At 35.9% G+C, this 21227-nt stretch overlaps 1 protein-coding gene across 18 annotated transcripts in view; it reads left to right on the forward strand.

The window, feature by feature from the left end:
• Positions 1-267: 267 nt before the first annotated feature.
• Positions 268-21227, forward strand: part of neb (nebulin) — a 72203-nt gene continuing 51243 nt past the window's right edge. For 5 of the 18 annotated variants that reach the window (XM_052142026.1, XM_052142029.1, XM_052142038.1 and 2 more), the window contains exons 1-26: positions 269-371; positions 666-727; positions 4610-4666; positions 7009-7125; positions 8401-8508; positions 8996-9100; positions 9257-9361; positions 9466-9570; positions 9962-10066; positions 10407-10511; positions 10640-10747; positions 14425-14541; positions 14821-14922; positions 15020-15127; positions 15253-15357; positions 15486-15584; positions 16098-16202; positions 16337-16444; positions 16534-16647; positions 17114-17311; positions 17566-17673; positions 17784-17882; positions 18769-18873; positions 18968-19075; positions 19167-19478; positions 20946-21152. In XM_052142026.1, the coding sequence (XP_051997986.1) occupies positions 686-727; positions 4610-4666; positions 7009-7125; positions 8401-8508; positions 8996-9100; positions 9257-9361; positions 9466-9570; positions 9962-10066; positions 10407-10511; positions 10640-10747; positions 14425-14541; positions 14821-14922; positions 15020-15127; positions 15253-15357; positions 15486-15584; positions 16098-16202; positions 16337-16444; positions 16534-16647; positions 17114-17311; positions 17566-17673; positions 17784-17882; positions 18769-18873; positions 18968-19075; positions 19167-19478; positions 20946-21152 (2952 nt within the window). In that variant the 5' untranslated portion in view covers positions 269-371; positions 666-685. Of the gene's footprint in view, positions 372-665; positions 728-4609; positions 4667-7008; positions 7126-8400; positions 8509-8995; positions 9101-9256; positions 9362-9465; positions 9571-9961; positions 10067-10406; positions 10512-10639; positions 10748-14424; positions 14542-14820; positions 14923-15019; positions 15128-15252; positions 15358-15485; positions 15585-16097; positions 16203-16336; positions 16445-16533; positions 16648-17113; positions 17312-17565; positions 17674-17783; positions 17883-18768; positions 18874-18967; positions 19076-19166; positions 19479-20945; positions 21153-21227 lie in introns of all 18 variants that reach the window. The other 13 variants (XM_052142030.1, XM_052142032.1, XM_052142033.1 and 10 more) reach the window with 6 other exon arrangements.

Below are 21227 nucleotides of genomic sequence, written 5' to 3' on the forward strand. Positions count from 1 at the left end.
CCTCAGAAGGCATTGGAGCTTCACTAGCTAAACAAAGCCAGCCAATCAGCCTGCAGCATTGGTTTACATGACAAATAGCTTGAGTGATTCACAGCAGCTGTCGCAAGGCTTCAGCCAGGAGGAGCAGCGGTTTGGGGGGTCTTAGGTGTCAAAGCTTCTCACCAACCAAGGCCTGCAGCAAGATTTCAGCACAAAAGTTAGATTTGTTATTGTGTCGAGCAAGGTGTCAGAGGAAAACTGACACATCTCTGTTTGTGTTTAGGTTTGCAGGAATACATAAGGTGGAATAGCAGATTGGGACACAAGTGGATGGACAGTGAGCACCTTCTTTATTGTAAGGTTGCTGAGCCTACTGAAACCTTCTGGTGAAGGTATGTATGCTTGTGCATATCTTTAAATGCATTTGAATATAAGGTTCTTTAACTTTCACACCTGGCCTGTTCTGAATGTCTCTTTGTCCTTCAAGTCCGGCTCAAATTGAAATCCTCCAATCAGGGTCACTTTAGCTTACTTCTTTGCCTTTTAAACTATTGTTACTTGTAAATGTTACTCTTTAATTTTTTTTTTAATGATGTTAATTGTTAGCTGAATGCACAGTATATACACTGAATGTATTTGGAGTGCCAGTGTGAAGCTGTCTGACAGTCTTCAATTTGCCTGTGCAGTTTCACTCTAACATTTGAAGATGGCATCAGAAGAGGAGTATGATGAGGAGTTTGAGGAAGAGGTAAGAGATTTCAATTGCAATGTAACAATCATACTTTACCAGTATACTCTTAAAGAGCATTAGCATTTGCCAAAAGAGTGAAAGTAATGTTGGTTTTTATTTATTTATTTTTGCCCCTTGAATCGTTTATAGGCTTCACCCATTATTGCCGCATAGATCTCATTCCTATAGGTATATATTGGCAACCCTATGAATAGTGATCTATGATACCTCCACAGTCAGCAGTTCAGTAGGAGCTGCCATGTCGCATATGATTTGCATTGGATCCCATTTCAAATGACCTCTTCTTGGAGGCTCTAGCACCACCCAAATGTGCAGTAAATTCTTTTTAATAAATGCTTCAATTGAAGCATGTCAGCAAATAAGCTTAACCAGATGTCAATTACAATAAACGTGGCAAGCTATCTTTCATATCATAGTTATGTAATTACCATCATTTGTGAATATCTGGTAATAAGATCTTGTTATGAACATGTTGATGTAATGTTTGCCAAAAAAAAAAAAAAAAAAACGATGCAATTATTGTTTATTTGAAATGAGCCTGAATGGAAATAACCATTGTTAGATATAATAATCAATTTTATACTAACATTGGGATTATGTTCTGTTCAGTGGCAAAATCTCCTGCAAGCTTCATTAAGAGCTGGAACTCAAATTCTATTTTAAATAAAAGATATAAACAACTTAGTTATCATTATATTTATATATATATATATATATATATATATATATATATATACCGCCATGAAACATAATCATTTTTGCATATATACCATTTTCAAATGAAAAACGGGATTTGTGATGACCAACTCAATCTAGATTGAACTACATATCCACAATTTAACAGCAGCTCTTCTTGAAGCTTCCAACAGTTATCTAGATGTGTTATGGGATGTCATTGATTATGTATTAATGCTAAATGTCCTTTGAATGTGTCTGTCTGAGTGTTCAATGGAAGAGTGAAAGCAGAAGGTTCATACTTTAATTCAGTCCCAGTTAAATTGAGTTAAAATTGACCTTGTATATTTTCTGTCCATTTCATTGTAGATATCTTATAGGGAACTATAAAACTATTCAGGAGGAACAGTTAACCCACGTTCACATTGATTAGATCTTTATTTATTTTTTAAGGTTTGAGCAAATGCTTTTGTATTCCCCTTTAACATATTACCAGAGAAATTAAAATGTGCCATCTTACATGTCTTGATGATGTGTACATACACGCTGTAAGCTCTGATTTCACTCATACTTTCATCTACACTTAGAATAAGACCTGAAAGGCATCAGCATTAAGATGGCTTCTTTCATTGGATCTATGGAAAGCAGAGGTTCACATTTTGTGTTCTAATATTTTGTCGATCTTTAAATACTGTAGTTGATCACATGAAACAATACTGAATCATTTTCAGGAATGAAGATTTCCAGGTTATAGTTTTTATAGATTAATGTGACACACAAGATCTTGAATTTAGGGAGAACATTTTGTGAATCTTTAATATTCTTTTCTCCCCCTTAATGGAAAAGAAGCCCCCCAACCTGGGCTGGAGTTGTTCTTTCAAGAGATATAAATATAGCAGTGGACATCTACGGCAGACTCTCAGAGAGGCAAATGAGATGAGCCATGTTGTAAATTACACTCCTCCATTAACGTCATGCTGGTAAAATGCTTTGGGGGGAGGACCAATGGAAAAATAAAACCTGTACAGAGTTGGAGAGAGAGAGATAAATAGTTGACAAAAATATATTGTTAGCAGATTCATCACTTTTCAGCTTACAGATCTTGCCTGTTAAATATAAGACACGTACAAGGCATGGAAACTAAGTGCATAAATGTTTTATTTCAGTTTTCCACTGATCCAAATAAAGAAGCCTCTAGCTACTTTAAATTCAAAGATCTGAGGTGTTTTTTCCTGCTCTGGTTTCAAGCTAAAAATGATGGATCCTTACACTAATTGTGGTGTAAAATTTTAAAGACTTACGGCTCTGACATGTGGCTTTTTGAGAAAGAAATGTCTGTTAAAATATTAGTGCTTTTGAGTACATTTCAGTCAGGATATTTGTAGGGGATAGTTTATACTATGGATGGTTAAATGACAATGTTATACACAACAGCATCTAAATATGTATGTATGAGTGTTTGTGTTGGAATTTGTTCCCTGAACCACTGTTTCTATTTACTACCATGACAATAACTTTAGCTGCAAATAACAATAGTTGTGAGGTCATTTGGGTGCTAAAATGTCCTGAGCACAAGCCAGACATACGGTTCTGTCAATCAAAGCTGCCCTTTGGGGAAACAACATTTATTCCCTAAACCACTAATATTCAGTTCGCATAAACTGCAGAGGATTAAACAGCAGTCATTTTTGTTTATGTTGCACTAGCCGATATAGCATATTGAACTTATACTGACACCTAGTGGTGTGGATGCAGTATCAAACAAAATAAAATGTTTTTAGTTACGCCAAGGTAGAAATGCGCTATTCACAGTCAACAGCCAATGATTTTGTGTTTTGTCCCATAACAGGGATATGGTGAATTATTCGGCTGGTGACATGATTTAAACACGTCGGACTAAATAAAAAATTAGAAGAAGAATAAGAAAATAATATGAATAAAATAGCTTTTTCTAGAACACTAAGAAAACAAAAGTATCATTTATAATGAAAAAAAAAAATCCCTTTTTAAGTATTATGTACAAAGAGAGTTATTTTATGAACAACAATATGGTTAATTTACTATATTAGTCTTTAGTTTTGTATAATAGATTTATCAAATAGCATGTAACCATCTCACTGGCATTAATATATTACTTGTATTGGGGCTAAAGTGCCCCCATGATAAAAAGGCACATTTCATTTGATTTTCTCCCAAAACACTAAATAGCAACAGAATCTACCAAAGTACTCATGCACCTGTTTGTTACTATACACGGCAAAATATTCTTGATCCATGAGATCATTGTGTGTGGTGTCTAAAGTTTGATTTTTAGGTAATTTGATCTAATATGTAATCATATTTAATATCTTGAAAATGTATGTAGCTTATGAGAATCCCTGAAATTACCACATCAATTTTGAGCCAAAATACTTATTCATTCAAAATACTTTCGTCGTTTTGTTTAAGGTGATAAAATCAAATGTTTTTTAATAACTGTCCAATAATTGAAAGGATAGTATTTGGGGTAAAAGGCCTCCCTGTTTCAGGGGCTAAAGCCCCCCCATAAAACATACAATTTTTCTAAAATGGTGGGAATAGATTTGATATAAAGAATGTTCAAAGTGGGCTCACATTGACTTATCAAACTTATCAACTGGAGATTTATTTGTTTATAAAATACTTGAGATGTTATGAAATGGCAAACATGATTAAAACGAACAGAAAAAGGTGCAGCCTTTTTTGAATGGGTTATTTGGAACAAGTATTATCTTAATTTATTACAGTCTCAAATTTGCCCTATAAATATTGTCCCTATATCTACACACTATTATTATCACTATAACCCCCATGGGGGCATTTTACCCCAGGAGTGGGGTAAAAGACCCCTTTGCCACCTTTAAAAAAACCTTTAACTAATTTTAATCAAAACAACCTTCTGTTATGATATATTTTCAAACTAATTATGTTGCTCCATCATTAATTAATACAAATAAATGTATTTTTCTTAAGGTGTGCTTAAGCCCCATTGTGTCCTGTAAAGTATCATTGTTCAGGCCAGGACAGATGACATGACATAAAACAGTAATAGTCAGTGTTCAGTCAGCCAAGGGTGGATCCATTTGCAATCAGAGCTGGAAAAATATCACTTTCCTAAATGTTGGTCTTTGCCTGAAGTCTGTTATCCTCATTTTGTTTTAAGTTGAGTTTTTCCTATATTCGTAGTACATTGAGGAGAGTTCATCGTTCACCACGACCACCTCAATGTCTCATGGTGCAGAGGTAAATGATCTCCCCAGAGAGTCCTGGTGAAACAGACCCTTTCACATTCCAATGCTTTCAATTTCCAATTTGTATGTCCATTTGTAAGATCCTTCTAGAAATGTGACTAAAATAGTGGATTATTAAACAAACCCCCTTGTTTAAAAATTCACGATCCAGAGAAAGTGGGAATAGCATATTCAAATGAGGTCTTTAAGGTCAGAATTCTGATAGCAACACATGGCTAGTACCTTGTACCTAGCCATGCAAATGATGTGAACAAACCTAGCGATGACAATGAGGGTGTGGTTTTATAAAGCTTTCTTTATGTGAGTGAATGTATTGTTTATTTTGGGACTTGTCTGGCAGAAGTTGTCGTAGCATGTGTTGAAACTATTGTTTGATGAGTCATTCTTTAATTGGAGTGGCAAATGGGGCAGAATTTGTAAAAATGCTTCTTATTTATTTAATAATATACTTTATTGCTATGTTTTTTAAAAAAAAATGTGTATTATGCTTTATCCAGTGAAATGGAAGCTTAAAGGAATATTTCACCCATAAATGAAAATTCTCTTATAATTTTTTCACCCTCAAGCCATCCCAGATGTGTATGACTTTGTATCTCCTGCAGGACACAAACAAAGAGTTTTAGAAGAATAGTTCAGCTCTGTATGTCCATACAATGCAAGTGAATGGTGGCCAGAACTCCAAAAGCTCCAAAAGGAGATAAAGTCAGCATAAAAGATATCCATTAGACTCCAGTGGTTTACTCGACGTCTTCTGAAGCAATCCAGTTGAGAACAGACTAAAATATAACTCCCTTTTCACTGTACATCTTGTCATTACAGTTTCTAGGCATGATCATGATTTCAAGCTTGCTTACTCTTCCTAGTCCTTGTCACATGTGCAGATCGCTAGGTAGGTCTATTGGAAGCTTAATTGAGCTTGAAATCATGATCGCCAAAGAGACTGCTTTCAAGATGTACAGTGAAAAAGGAGTTACATTTTGGTCTGTTTTCACCCAAAACCAACTGGATTGCTTCAGAAGTCATTGAGTAACTCACTTGCGTTTTATGGATTATGGTTGTGCTGACTTTATCTCCCTTTTGGAGCTTTTGGAGTTCTGGCCACCATTCACTTGCATTGTATGAACCTAAACTGTTGAGATGTACTTCTAAACATCTTTGTGTTATACACATCTGGAATGGCATGTGGGTGAGTAAATTATGTGAGAATTGTCATTTTTGGGTGAACTAACCCTTTAAAAACATTTAGGTTTTTAATAACTTTTCCAATCAATTACTGGTTAAACAACCGCTTTTGTCTGCTGTGTTATCAGTATTAGAAGTAGAAATTCAGAAGAAATTCTGGGTTTTCTAAAATGAGTAAGTAAATGCAACTTTACGGATTTATTCATTTTTATAGTGTTCTAAAAAAAATTAAATCACTTTAAGATTTGAAAAAGTCAAATAATATGATTAATTGGCTCTGAAGCACTACAGACATGAAGTTGAGGGACACAACTTTTTTTTTAGAATATCACAAAATATCTATTCTTCTTAACAATATAATTAATATATACTGTACATGTTAAATTAAATCAATTTTCGTGATATAACCACGTTCCATTTTTGTAATTACATCCCAGGATACCTGGTATGGTACAGTATGATGAGGGGGATATGTAGAATTTGTTACACGTCGTCTCTTAAACTCAATAAAATATGTATTTGAAGTAGAAAAAAAAAAAAAAACTTTTAACAATGCACAACTTGCTTTCACCCTACAGAATACCAATACGCAAACATTTATGATGTATTGGTGTTTAAAGTTATTTCTATAGTTGCAAAGTAGACGGACACCATTTTCCACTGCAAATGAAGAATGAACCTGATGCACTTTGCATGTCTATCCTGAAAGTGCATTTTAGTAGCTTGTAGCTTGTTTAATCACCCTAATTTACTGCCCTGTCATTGAAATATCAAGTTTCCAAATAAATGCTGTTTAACCTCTTTACTCACAGACTTATCTCATTGATGGAATTTTATTTTGGGAGTCTCTAATCTGTCATTAAGAGCATAATACTAACTAGCATGGTAGGTTAAACAAATTCATTTGTTTTTGCAGGGGGATGTTGCAGGTAAGTGGTGCAAATTAGATGCTGAAACTTAAATCTGTTTAGGAGTACATCAGTCAAAGTTAGGTTGTACAGAATAATGCTGCAGACACTATTTATTAGATTCCCCAAAACTGCTTTGCCATAAATGAACTAAATGTGCCCTTGTAATTTTAAGAGATGTTTGACATTAAAAGTGTTCTGTGCATCCATTATATGTGCTGATTCCTCTTGTCTTTTTTTAAAGACTGGGCCTAGTGGTCTTCCCAAACGCACAGTCAGGAAGAAAGTGAAGGTGGACACCTCCAAGTTCATGACCCCTTACCTGACACACTCTCAAAAGATGCTTGACCAGTACAGCCATGTAAGAACATCAGAGTACATAGAGTGCATTTAGAAAGTATTCAGACCCCTTCCTTTTTTTTTATTTTATGTTGAAGCCTTAAGCTAAAATGCTTTAAATCTTTTAATATTTCACATCAATCTACACTCCATACCCCATTATGAAAAAGCAAAAAACTGATTTTTGATAACTTTGCAAATGTATTAAAAATAAAAAACTGAAATATCACATTGACATACGTATTTAGACACCCCCACAGCATGATGCTGCCACCACCAGGCTTCACTGTTGTGATGGTATTGTGCAAGTGATGAGCGGTGCCTGGTTTCCTCCAGACTCGACCCTTGGAATTGAGGCAAAACGGTTCAATTATCGTTCATCATACCAGAGAATCTTGTTTCTCACAGTCTGCGAGTCCTTTAGGTGCTTTTTTATGTGTCTTGCACTATGGCCCCTCTGCCATAAAGCCCAGATCGTTGGACTGTTGCAGTGATGGTTGTTCTTCTGCAAGTTTCTCCCATCTCCACACATGATCTTTAGCGCTTAACCAGAGTGACCATCGGGTTCTTGACCACCTCTCTTACCAAGGCCCTTCTCCACTGATTGCTCAGTTTGGCTGGGCGGCCAGCTCTAGGAAGAGTCCTGGTTGTTCCAAACTTCTTCAATTCAAGAATTATGGAGGCCATTGTACTCTTGGGAACCTTCAATGCAGCCGAAATTGTTTTGTAGCCTTCCCCAGATCTGTGCCTCGACACAATCCTGTCTCTGAGCTCTGCAGGCAGTTCCTTTGACCTCATGGTTGGGTTTTAGCTCTGATATGCATTTTCAGCTGTGAGACCTTATATAGACAGGTGTGTGCCTTTCCAAATCATGTCAATCAATTGAATTTGCCACAGGTGGACTCCAATCAAAGTGTAGAAACATATCAAAGATGATCCAGAGAAATGGGATGCACCTGAGCTAAATTTCAAGTGTCATAGCAAAGGGTCTGAATACTTTTGAAAATGTGATATTTAAGTTTTTTTCTTTTTTTATATATATAAATTTGCAAAGTTATCAAAAATCGTTGCTTTGTCATTATTAGGTATGGAGTGTAGAATGATGTGAATTTATTTTTAATTTAAAGCCTTAAAGCCTTGCAATATATCAAAATGTAAAAAAAGGAGGGGTTCTGAATACTTTTTGGATGCACTGTATTTTGTTTTTACCTTTGCTGAAGATAAGATATTAGCTAGAAAGGCTAACTTTACCTCTATAGAATGAAAGTCAAATTTGCGGTACTGATTGTTCTTGCAGAATAAATACAGGGAGGAATATGAAAAATCAAAGGGGCAGCCTTATGCCATTTCGGCTGATACACCTGAGATGATTCGCATCAAGAAGGCCCAGGAGCAGCTCAGTGAGGTATGACCCTTTGGCGGATCACATTTGTACAACTCAAACTGTCACAATGTAGATAGCAAGATATGTTTGAATAGTCAGTGTTTAAAAAACTGATGCATTTTTAAAATTCTAGTCAGTACAAGGAGTGACGAAACTTCTTTAGCCAGAAGCACCTAAACCTGCTAAAAAAAACCCCAGCTTAAACCAAGCAAAGGTGGTTCTCTGGGAGACCAACTGGCCGCCAACTAAACACCAACTTGGCCAGTCTGGGAGTGGGAGTGGGAGACAAGATATTCCAGCTTATACATCTAAGACCAGCAAACCACCTAAGCCTTGTTTAAGCTCATTTTTTTATTTTCAGCAGGGAACCTAGTGATCAACCAAGTCCAGAAGCTTCTGACTAAATTCCAGTAGATTTTGCGAATTGTGTATTTTGAATTGGTTTGGAAAATTGCAATACATTTTTGTACAACCATTGCATTTTAATTGTATCTTTTTGTTAAATCAGGTGAAATATCGTATGGAGGGACTGAAGTCCAAAACCACCAGCCTCTATGATGGTGAGGCTCGTGAGATTGCCCATGTGAAGCGAGTCTCTGAGCTTATCAGCAAAGTAAGTGCTTAAGTCAACTAAGCTAGTGAAAATCCACCGAGCAATTCTGTTACACTTCTTTGCCATATATATAATAATGATTCTGATTAATTTACTTGAACAGTACATCTGCCTTTAGTAAAGCGCTGAGCATAATTCTCATTATGCTTTTTCCAGGTTCTGTATAAACAGAAATGGGATGAGACCAAGGATCGGTATCTTCTCCCTCCTGATGCCCCTGAACTGGTTCTTGCAGTTAGAAATGCTGCAAATTACAGCAAGGTAGAACACTTATTTCCTATCTTACTAAGACATAAGCACTAAAGTGAATGTATTCTCTCACTACTGGTGTATTTACTATATGGCTGGTTGAATATCTCTTTCAGAAACTGTACACAGAGGCATGGGATGAGGATAAGACCATGTACTATCCATACAGTGACAGCCCAGAGCTGCGCAGGGTGGCCAAGGCCCAAGAAGTCCTAAGCGATGTAAGTAATATATTGCTTAGCGATACATAAAGTAAGATATTATTATATTACATTTTTAGAAGGTACTTATGTAAACTCACCCATTAAATTCAGAGGTACATGTTATAGCGAAAATGTAAACAGTGAAAAGAATATTACTCCACAACTCAAAATCAAGGCTCATTTATTTACCAACATATCGGTTATTGAGTTGGTGTAGTTACACAGTGTTTTGGAGTAACTATGTTATAAAAATATGACAATAACATCATTATATTGCATTGCCATCAAAATGAAAAAATGAAAAGTAGCCTACTATTGTTAAATTGGTCTTAGATATGCTCTTGGAGCTTAATAAGAACTAACTGACCACAGGTTTCTTCTACTAACTCTGTCATTCTCACCTTCACAGATTGTCTACAAAAAAGGCCACAATGAGCGAAAGGCCAAGTACACGTCTCTGGCTGATCCCCCAGAAATGGAACTGGCCAGGAAAAACTTTGCCAATCGCAGTAATGTAAGACCTTAAACCCCTTTTATTCAATTACCATTTTACAGAAATGTTAAGGAAGGACCCTAACATAAATGAGTGACATGATCTGTACAATGAAGCATTTTAATTTTAATTTTAAACAATCATACCAAAAATAGTTTTATATAGTCTACATGATTACATTTGATTTCTATATACATTATTTTAGTTGTATATTTTGTAAATATCTTCGAAAACATTGGATTGTGTCTGCTAATTTGAAAGTAATGATAAAGCAAAATGGTTGAGTGACATGTAAGCTGTGAGTTTGCAGAAAATGTCACTGTCTTTGAGAAATAATGAAAGATACTTAATTTTTTCACAGCTTAAATATCACGAGGACTACAATAAGAATGTTAAGGGCAAGTGGTGTGAAACTCCTTATTTTGATGTCGCTATTGCAAGAATGGCTATGGACAACCTCAGTGAAGTAAGTGGCAGGAATGCTTGAAGCAAACATGTTCTGTCAATATATCAAATAAATACAAACACAAATCAGACAAAAATCCATTCTGTAGTTTTCAAATAATAAATCTGATTTTTTTTATTTTTCTACAGAAAAAGTATACGGCTGCTTTCGAAGACATGAAAGACCAAATTTATTTCATGCAAACTGACACACCAACATATGCCTCCAATAAAAAGGCTTGTGACGCTGCGAGTACAGTAAGTTTTAAGAATTTACTTTATTTTGCTTATTCAGACTAGGTTTAGAGCATTCTGTCATTTACTCATTGCCTTCCAAATAAAAACAATGACATGGTACCAATGGCGTAGATTTGGTTAGAACATTGGTGGGGTCCAAATGTGGGTCCGGGAGGGGGATTGTAATGTTTCACATTACACAGTGCATAATAACAAATCAAATTAATGCACAGATAAATAGAAAATTATTTTTATTGCATAATATTTATGCACTGTGGATCATATCAAACATTCAGAAGAAGTGTTAGGGTAAATGTTTCAGAAAAATATGAACCTTTTGAGAACATAATCCACCATGCGTCCGCATTTAAATCTCAGAACATTTTATATCCCTTTGACATTTTACACTGGATAGTTATTTTTAATAAAAACTGATAAATGCAAGGATTCAAACCTGCGAATGGAAATCTGCCTCAGAATTATCTATGAAAGCATTTTAAAAAATCCTTATCCAGTAATAATAAACGACTGTGATTGGCCCATCCTGGAATGTGCTGAGAAAAGTAATAGGTACCACATGACACCAGGGTCTACACTAGGGCTACATTCCATTTCAATTTAAACATCCACTTGCTAACTTCCCTAAGCACTTCCCCTCGGGGTAACCCCATCTCCATTTTTGAAGTCCATTCCACTTAGTTAATTGGGCGAGGGAAGTTTCTGTTGACCCTTAACCCCTCGATTTTGACCGAGGAAGCGAGCCTACTTGGATGTACGCTTCAGGCAGCTCCATATCCCACAATGCAACTCGATTGTGACATCACAGCACAGATCACGCTATAACTTCCCCACCCCCAAACAACTCTATTATTTGATGAAAGTTTGGCCAGTTAAGCAGTTTATAAAAGTTATTTTGAGATTAAACAGCATAATACTTGCAGCTGCCTTAAACTGTTTGTTACACAGCCGTAGCCTGAATGTTCACTGTAATGTTACCATTTTAATTTTTGTAAAACTTAATTATACCTTTCTAACAATTAATTCCAATATAATATATTTTTTTCTTAACAGACAAGATTTATAGGCTACACAAGCCTCCAAAATTACAACTAAACTTTACCTTACCTTATGCTCAGCCTAATCTCTGAAAACTTTGTCTTGTCAGGTGCAAAAATCAATACATAATTTCACAACTTTCCCAAAGTGATCAAGGGCTTAGGGTGTTCCAGTTAAACCCTTTGCATGGGTTCCACCAGTATTTTTTTTATTTTTATTTAAGACAAAGTTTACACAAACATGTACATAATAGCACAAGCATAGCATTATAACATTAGAGTCATAAAGATTACATAACTTAAGGGGGATTTGTAAACATAACATCATAGTACTTTACACAAACTTTGGACTATGTGTTATTTAACATCCTTAAAGATTGCAAATATTTTTCAAATTCTATAATGAAAACTGGACAGTTGGGGATAAGTGTGCACGTTTTTGCAGTATGTAATTCTGCAATTTGTATTTTGCAATTAAAGACTTCACAGGGTAGAGTGCTTGTAAAATGTTAAAATGTATTTCCTTTGTCTTATCTGTAATACCATATTTAAAGAGAAGTAACCAGGCACAGTCATCCATTTAATATTGCCATTTGAAGAACCCCCCCATTTTTTTTAAATAATAAATAAAAAATAAATCCTCTTGGTGAGATTCTATTTTGTTTTTGAAAAATTGTCAGAATATGTTTATTATTAAATTTTGTTCCCACTAACATCAGTTTGGGAGACACAACTGTTGAGGTATTATAGCATAAATTACTTTTTATATGTTAAATAAGGGCTACTGGAATCGCATTACTAGTAACATTATACTCCTAAAAATGTACATGGAGACTGCGTGTGATCATAAATTGTTCATACGATAATCATTTCCAATTTTTATCAAACATATCCAGTAGATTAATTATCCCTCTATTAAACCAATTTAGTAAAAATAAATATTGCAATTGTTCCAAAGAAGAGAAGCATGAGGAGAAAAATTATGGATGTATGACATCTTCCAAGCAAGGAGTGTTTTATGATGGAATTTGTATCATGAGGAGTGCCAGCGGCTTGCAACATCCCTTCAAGATCTTTAATAAAAGTCCTGATCATCAACGTTAGGTACATAAATATTCACCAAAATAAGAATTTGACCCTGAATTTTAGCTAAAACAATAACGACTCTTCTTAATTTATCTTTACTCTGTTTGAGACAATTGAATTGTAGATATTTACTTATCAGTGTAATGACTCCCCTGCTCTTACTCGAGCCAGCACTATAACAAAAATGCCCACCTCATATCTTTCCAAATTTCTTAGCTTCCTACAGGAAAAGGTGCGTTTATTTAATTACTATACTATATCATATTTTTTACGTTTAAGAAGAGAAATAACCATCCTTATTTTTATGAGGTGCCCCAACCCATTCACATTCTACGTGGAGAGGGACAATCCACTCATATTATCATTTTACATTTTGACATAGATTGCGTCAAAAACAGGTTATAAAGACCACGTTCCAACATAAGTGCAACAGTCAAATCCCAAACATCCACTAGAACAGAAAAAAAAGAAAAACTTACGCTTTAACCCCGCACACAACAGCGCCTCCAAACTCAAACAGTCTATGTGAGCCCCCATGACAAATTTGCCATCGGATTGCTAATGTCCAGTGTTTCTATACAAATTTTGTGAGACAGAATTACACTGCAAAAGATAATATATAAAACAAACTCCAGACAAAAGTCAGAATTAACACAAAGAGTGTGTAGCTTCATCCATAAAACTGTCCTGAAGGTGTATTATTTTACTAAATAACTCCAGCTGCTAGGCGGAACCATCACAAAAAAGTGTGCAGATTCATCAGGCAGTCAAACAAATGTTCAGTGAGCCGGTCCATTTGGCTGCAATGTGAGTACCACAAGGTGACTTACTCACTCCATTGACTTTATGAAGGACATCACTTGCTGTGGACATATGAATGTTTTATGGCCATGCTTAGCATCTAGCAATTTGGCCAGGAATATCAGTGCGAAAGCGACCTTCCATTGATGTAAACGCTTGAATCGATCACTGTTCTCTCTTATCGAATTCGCAAAGTCTGGGAACAAGAAAATGCTGTGGTTCTTCCAAGAAAACTTTCCTTTACTTCTCAAGTTCACAAGATCTTTTTGGGATGATCTCAGAAATTTGGCCAGAATTGATCGGGACCCGTCTCCTTCTGCGGATCACCGAACCAGAAGCCTGTGAGCTCGCTCGATTTCCAGATTATGGCCTGCTATGTCGAGCAGTTTCGGAAAGAGCACATCTAGGAATATATCCACATACTGTCCTTCTTCGCCCTCAGGAATTCTGACAATACAGACTTTATTCCACCGGCTGTGGTTTTCCATGTCCTCCAAATTCACCCAGACACACTCTAAATCCACCTTGGTTGCAAGTGGATTAGCAGATATTTCCCTCTCCGATGACTCCAGATAATCGATCCGTTTCTCGACATTCCCCACTCTTGTAAAATGGGTTTTGTGTTGACTTTGAAAAGTAAAACTCTTTCAGTGACCAGGTTGAATAACTTCAAAAAGTCCCTAGAAGAAGCCACAACTTAGTATCATAGTTTCAGTATCGTAATGCATATAATGTATGCATTTTTCACCTCCACAGGTCAAGTACAAGAAGGACTATGAGAAGACAAAAGCTGTGTCCGGTTACAACGTTCTCCCTGCTACAGAGAACCCCCTTCTCAGACAGCTGAGATACGCAGGCACCATCTTGAGTGATGTATGTTTATGACACACTTTTGACACCTAGGTTTTGTTTTAGAGAGAAAATGATGGAATAGATTATAGCTTTGTTAAATTCAGTTAGTATAACCTTGCAGTGCATATAAACAGATTATGTCATTAGACATGATAATTAGAGGAGATTGCATCTGTGTTTGCCACTGTTTGACCTTGATGAAGATCATCTTCAGAATGAGGGCTTTTAAGCATTTGATCAATATTGAAAAAACTCTTTTGTTGCTTCATTGCTGACATGTCTTTCTTTTTCCCCTTTTAGAAAGTATATAAGTCTAGCTATGAGAAATCGAAGGGATCCAGTATTAATTACTGCGACACTCCCAAATTCAAGATGGACAGTGTACTGAAGAAGTTCAGTGATGTTAGTGATGTTTTGCTGCACACATAATTGTTTGCTAAAAACATTTAATATTTCTTCATATCTCGAGCACAAAGTTTATATCCTTCTCTCTTCTCAGGCACGTTATAAAGAGAAATATGAAAATGAGGTGAAAGGTCATTATGTTGGTAGCTTTGAAGATATATTTTCAGTTCACTGTCATAAGATGGAAGAAATGAAGAATAATGTAAGTTTTCATATTGTAAATGTATTCATATATATATATATATATATATATATATATATATATATATATATATATATATATAATCTTGTTGATCACAATGTGTTTTATTAATGTTTTTTTTTTAGCAAAATTACAAAGCTGATTATGAGGATATGAAGTCAAGATGTTTCTTCCCACAAACTTTTACGCAAGAATATGAAGCCCATAAGAAGGTCCAACAATGTAAAGATGTAAGTTTACCAATATATACCTACAGTATACCTATATTAAATATATAATCCCACTTTAATGGGACAGTTGCAGTTCCAGTTTTCTTTGCAGATTTGATTTTAGGTCATATGTGTATTTCTCTTTGCAGAAAGTGTATCGCCAACATCCAGACAAGGTGAAGTTCACACAGGTGACAGACTCACCTGTCCAATTGCAAGCTGCGATCAACGCCAAACAGCTGAGCGATGTACGTAAAAAAAGAGATTCGACACCTATAATAACGAATTTGTTGTTTTTTCATAATAGGCTCAACATGCTTTAATAAAATGAAAGGAACAGTACTTATAGTAGTACTATAGTTTATGGACACTTTTATGTTTGTTTGTTTGTTTGTTTGTTTGTTTGTTTGTTTGTTTGTGGATATCAAGTCAGAACTAAACTAGAAAAATCCCCTCACTTATTGTTAAAGCACAGCTGTTACCTGAATGCCAACAGAGTGAATCCCCAGACATATTATTAGAACTGTTTGTGCATCCAATTTTATTTTGAGTGAGAGTGGTGGGCAGTCAAGGCCAAATCTTCTAGAACATCTAGAACCTGTCCCTTTTGATAAAAGAGCCAGCTAGTGGATCAATGGGCTCATCTCTGCTCCGCAAAATACCACAACTGAAGAGCAAAAAATACATAAAAAAATACATATTTGTATAAATTGGAATTACATTGGATTTACCATTTTTTTTCTTGCTCTTTTGTTTTACAGATCAACTACAAGGAAAAGTACGAGAAGGAGAAGTTTAAGTGTTATCTCCCACCTGATTACCCTTTCTTAATTCAGTCCAGAGTTAACGCGTATAACATCAGTGATGTATGTTGTGATCATTCAAATTGCTTTTTTTAACTTTTTGCTGTGCCTTTGTTCATTACTGAAATTGTAGTGAAACCTGTTCATAATACAATCATTTTGTATCAAACCAAACTGTTTCCATTTTATATTCACAGACATGTTACAAATTCGATTGGGAAAAGACAAAAGCAAAGAAATTTGAGGTAAAAGGTGATGCAATTTCGATCCTTGCAGCCCGCGCCCACACCAACATCGCCAGTGATGTAAGTAACATATTTGGTTATTTGTCAAAACAATACGAATTTTTAAGGCTATAGTGAAACTGTTTTCTTGTCATGTTCTTTAATGCTAGGTGAAATACAAGAAGGAATATGAAAAGAACAAAGGACAGATGGTTGGGGCCCTCAGCATCAATGATGACCCCAAGATCTTACACTCTGTACATGTTGCTAAGATCCAGAGTGAGGTATGTTTCAGCTATAGCATGCATTGGTATTAATATACATCATGGCGATATGTACTGGAACTCAACAATCATTAAAGCTGATGTGTGTGATTTTGTCATGGTAAATTACTTTCTACTATTGCTATTTAATATTCAGAGACACCAATAAGTAAACCATTTGTAGGTTAATTTCAGCAAATAGTATAAACACTGTGGCTCTGTGATGCTATCAAAACATTGCTCTGTTTTGTAAGAGCATTCTGATCAGCCCAACTGATCAGAATGCTCTTTTGGATGAGACTATCTGTTTGTCTGACTGGTGGCAGACAGTGGGAGTGTTCAGGAAACCTGTTTGATAGTCTGTTTAGCGACGATAGTGGCTCAGATATCACACTTCAGTTTTACGTTTTTTTATGGTTTACATCAAAAATGTACTAACAGAAATAATTGTTTGTTTTTTATGTTATCAATTGAAATATTTTGACAGCGTGAGTATAAGAAAGACTATGAGAAGATGAAGACCAAGTACCATTCTCCACTGGACATGATGCTTGTGACTCTTGCTAAGAAATCTCAGGCTATTGCCAGCATGACTGGCTACAAGAAAATCCCAAATCGTTACCTCATGCCTTATGACAGCATATCCCTGGACCAGGCAAAGAAGGCCAATGCAATCCAGAGTGATGTAAGGATCCATGCTCCCCTCTGTTACACACTAGAATGACCACAAATTCAGTTCAGTGCTGACCTCTTAATGTAGGGACTATTGAGTTTGAATGGGTGATTGGGACACAGTGTAAAGTGCTTTGGTAACTTCTAAGGTTAAAAAAAAGCGCTATATAAGTGCAGACCATTTACCATTTAACTTGCTTTACATGAAACGTTGGATGATCATGCCTTTTTTGCAATACCAATTTTTTGTGTCTTCTTCAACCACAGAATGAGTACAAGTCAGACTACAATAACTATGTCAAAGGATCACCATGGGTGCCTTATGGCTCCTTGGATGTTGAGCAGTCCAAGAAAGCAGCGGATATCTTAAGTGAGGTATGGCATTAAGTTTAGTCATACATTAAAACCCATTAAAATTGAGAAAGCAAAATCTAGTCATCTGTCATGTCTAGTTTACTTAAAAGTGACTTTCTTTTTCTAAACAGAGAAAGTACAGGCAGCATCCAGATACTGTACCTTTCACTGCCATCGATGACCATCCTATCCAGCTGCAGGCTAAAGTCAACCAGATGATGAGAAGTGATGTAAGCATAATTAAACCGTCATATAATCTTCACAGTTATTCTATTCTACATACAGCACAACCCGTTCAGTGATGTGGAAGCTACTTTGAAACTCTTGCCAACCTAGAAGCTAATAATTGAAAGTATGGGGCAGTGGTGGCTCAGTGGTTGAGGCTCAGGGTTACTGACCAGAAGGTCGGGGGTTCAAGTCCCAGCACCACCAAGATGCCACTGTTTGGCCCTTGAGCAAGGCCCTTAACTCCAGGGTGCTCCGGGGGGATTGTCCCTGTAATAAGTGCACTGTAAGTCGCTTTGGATAAAAGCATCTGCCAAATGCATAAATGTAAATGTATGTAGTTCAACTTCAGTTCAGCTACTTTATGAAAAACGTAGTTAGATGCTGTACTAAAACTAGGAAAAACTACGTTGAAAACAGCAGCTTTTAACATTTTGCTTAAAAAAAGATGATGTAGGGACATAAATGAATCAATGACTCATTTATTTGATTAGTGAACCATTTGATCAGTGAATTGTTTATTTACATAAACTGTGGAAAAGAACTGATTCTCAAACATGAATTGGACGTCCCAACACAACATATGAGAGACAAGAAAGATTTAGGAATCAGACTTAGTAAAATGTGACAGAAATACTGCATTGTAACATTTTGTAGCACTACACCACTAATCGTTGGAAAAAGTATCTTGCTTCTAGAGAAGCTACACTATTTTGAAAAAAGCTGAGCTACATTTACACCACTGAAAAATTATAAGTAGCCTCACTAATTTTAATGAGTTAATTCCCAACACTGAACCCATCAAACAATTAGCAAATTATTGAAAAGTTTTGGTTTGAACAGAATAGCACATGTACTGTATGTGATCTGTGAATATGTTCCTCTTTGTAGCTGCACTATAAGAAAGGTCTGGGCGCAGTCCTTCAGAAATACTCCATACCTCATGATGTGCCAGAGTTCATTCAGGCGAAGTGTAACGCCTACAACATAAGCAATGTAAGTCGAAATATCCTCATGTGTTTTATGACATTTGGCTGCATTTTTGCCAAATTTGATAACCCTATATAACTGTACTGTCTCTGGTTTACAGAAATACTATAAGCAAGAATGGCTGAAGACTATTGAAAAGGGGTATGATTTGAAGTCTGACGCAATCTCTGTTATTGCTGCAAAGGCAGCAAGACGCGCAGTTAGTGATGTAAGTGGCCAATTCATAATTTCATAGAGGAATTTCTGCAGTGTGGTACAAAATGATTTTAAATAGATTGTTGTTTTATGATCTCCTTCAGGTTCAGTACAAGAAACAGTATATGAAGGATAGAGGCCATCATGTCGGCTTCCGTAGTCTCCAGGATGACCCCTTGCTGGTGCACTACATGCATGTAGCCAAAATGCAGAGTGAAAAGAACTACAAGAAGGATTACCACAAGGCCAAACTGAAGTACCACTCCCCTGTGGACATGCTGAGCGTCCTGCAGGCCAAGCGTTCTTCTGCAGTTCAAACATATGCAGGATACAAGCAGCCTATTCATCATTACACTTTGCTTCCTGGTGCCATGCAACTGGAGTTAGCTCGCTCCATGAACAACAGCTCCAGTGATGTAAGAAAAATGTAAAGCATACTCAAAAGCATGATTAAAAAGCACTCCAGGATGCACCTCATGAGTTTGGTTGAGAGAATGCAAAGAGTGCTCTAATCTAAGCAAAGTGTGGCTACTTTGAAGAACCTCAAATAACATTAGCTTGGATAATTTCGATTTATTTAAGATGGTAACTACATAATTCCCATAATTCCATTTATGGTGTTTCATAGTTTTTATGACTTAACATTTCCAAAATGTGAAAAATAGTAATAATGAAGAATAAGTAGATGGGTTCTATTTAAAGAGTGCTAGCGCTAAGCCTACGCGCAAGAGGGTTTGGCGAAATTTTGACTCGACGCACTATTCAAGTGCAATTTAATTCTCAGGCACTATTTGCGTCCTATTAAATAGTCCATTTCCTGTCAAGCACCAGTGATATAACACAGATAGCACATTCTTAAAAAGTTGGTAGTGTAAATGGACTGTATGTAATGAATTGTAAGAATAGAAATATGGACTTACGTTCCTTTGTGCATTAACTGTGTCCTTGAATGTCAGGCATATTTCTGTGACAGTGACACGCTCCTTTTATACACATGAAAAATATGTTTTTTAATGCATGTTTGGATTTACGCTCCATTAAATGATAGAGAATATATTATTAGTATTATTAATCATTTTTATCTACTGACACACAAATTATGACTAAATCATTAACAGTGATTGTATCTGCATGCACACCGGTCAATTAAAATTTTGAAAAATTTTATAAATTTTTTGAAACACGTAAAAATAAAACCAAAAATATTTCTAAATTCAAATTAATCCAAATATTTTACTCTCTAACCACCAGCCCCTTTTGCAGTGACTTAAAAATCACTCTACGACAACAGGTGGAAAAATACCAATATTAATTAGATCATATGTACAATTGTAAAAATAAAAATTATTGAAAAATAAATCATGACCTAAAGATTGTTTAACACAAATCTCATAAATGTTTGTTTCTTCTATGATATTTCACTATATTTTCAGAGTTGGGCATTTATTTAATATCATCTGCTGAAGGAATCTCCAAACTGTAAATGCAGGAACTACGATTAGACTTTGCTCTTAAAACAGACATGGTATTGAACCGTCTAAGTGCAATGCCTATTTCTCCGAAAAAAGGCAAATTGCACTTTGCGCCACTTTATTAACAGATAATACACCCACAGTTTGCGTGCATACATCCACAGATAGCGCAAACACTCCCATTCACGTTCACTTGCACGAAAATGGTGCTTAGAATTAGCGGTTTTATGAAAATGGCGTTGTGGCGGTCGTAGCGCTGCGCTTGGTGCACTCATGAAAATAGAGGCAGATGTGTCCAAACTTTTGACTGGTAATGTCGTATTTAATATAGATATGAGGATGCCTGTAATTATGTTTGTTTTAATGTGGATCAGAATGTTTTAACTGAAATCTGCTGTCTACTCCTACCAGTATCAGTATAGACTGGATTACGAGAACTATGTAAAAGGCACTGGCTGGATAACCATTGGCTCACTGGACGTTGAGAAAGCAAAGACTGCTGGTGCAGCTCTCAATGAGAAGAAGTATAGACAGCACCCAGATACTATCAAGTTCACCTCCGTTATGGACACCCCAGTCATGGAACAAGCCAAATTGAACGCACAGCAGCTAAGCAATGTGAGGGAAAAATGCATGCTGTCATGTCATGAACACACTTATCTTTTACTAGGTTAAAGGTGCACTAAGTATTCA

The sequence above is a fragment of the Xyrauchen texanus genome, chromosome 14, assembly GCF_025860055.1.
Source record: "Xyrauchen texanus isolate HMW12.3.18 chromosome 14, RBS_HiC_50CHRs, whole genome shotgun sequence".
NCBI classification, from domain to species: domain Eukaryota; kingdom Metazoa; phylum Chordata; class Actinopteri; order Cypriniformes; family Catostomidae; genus Xyrauchen; species Xyrauchen texanus.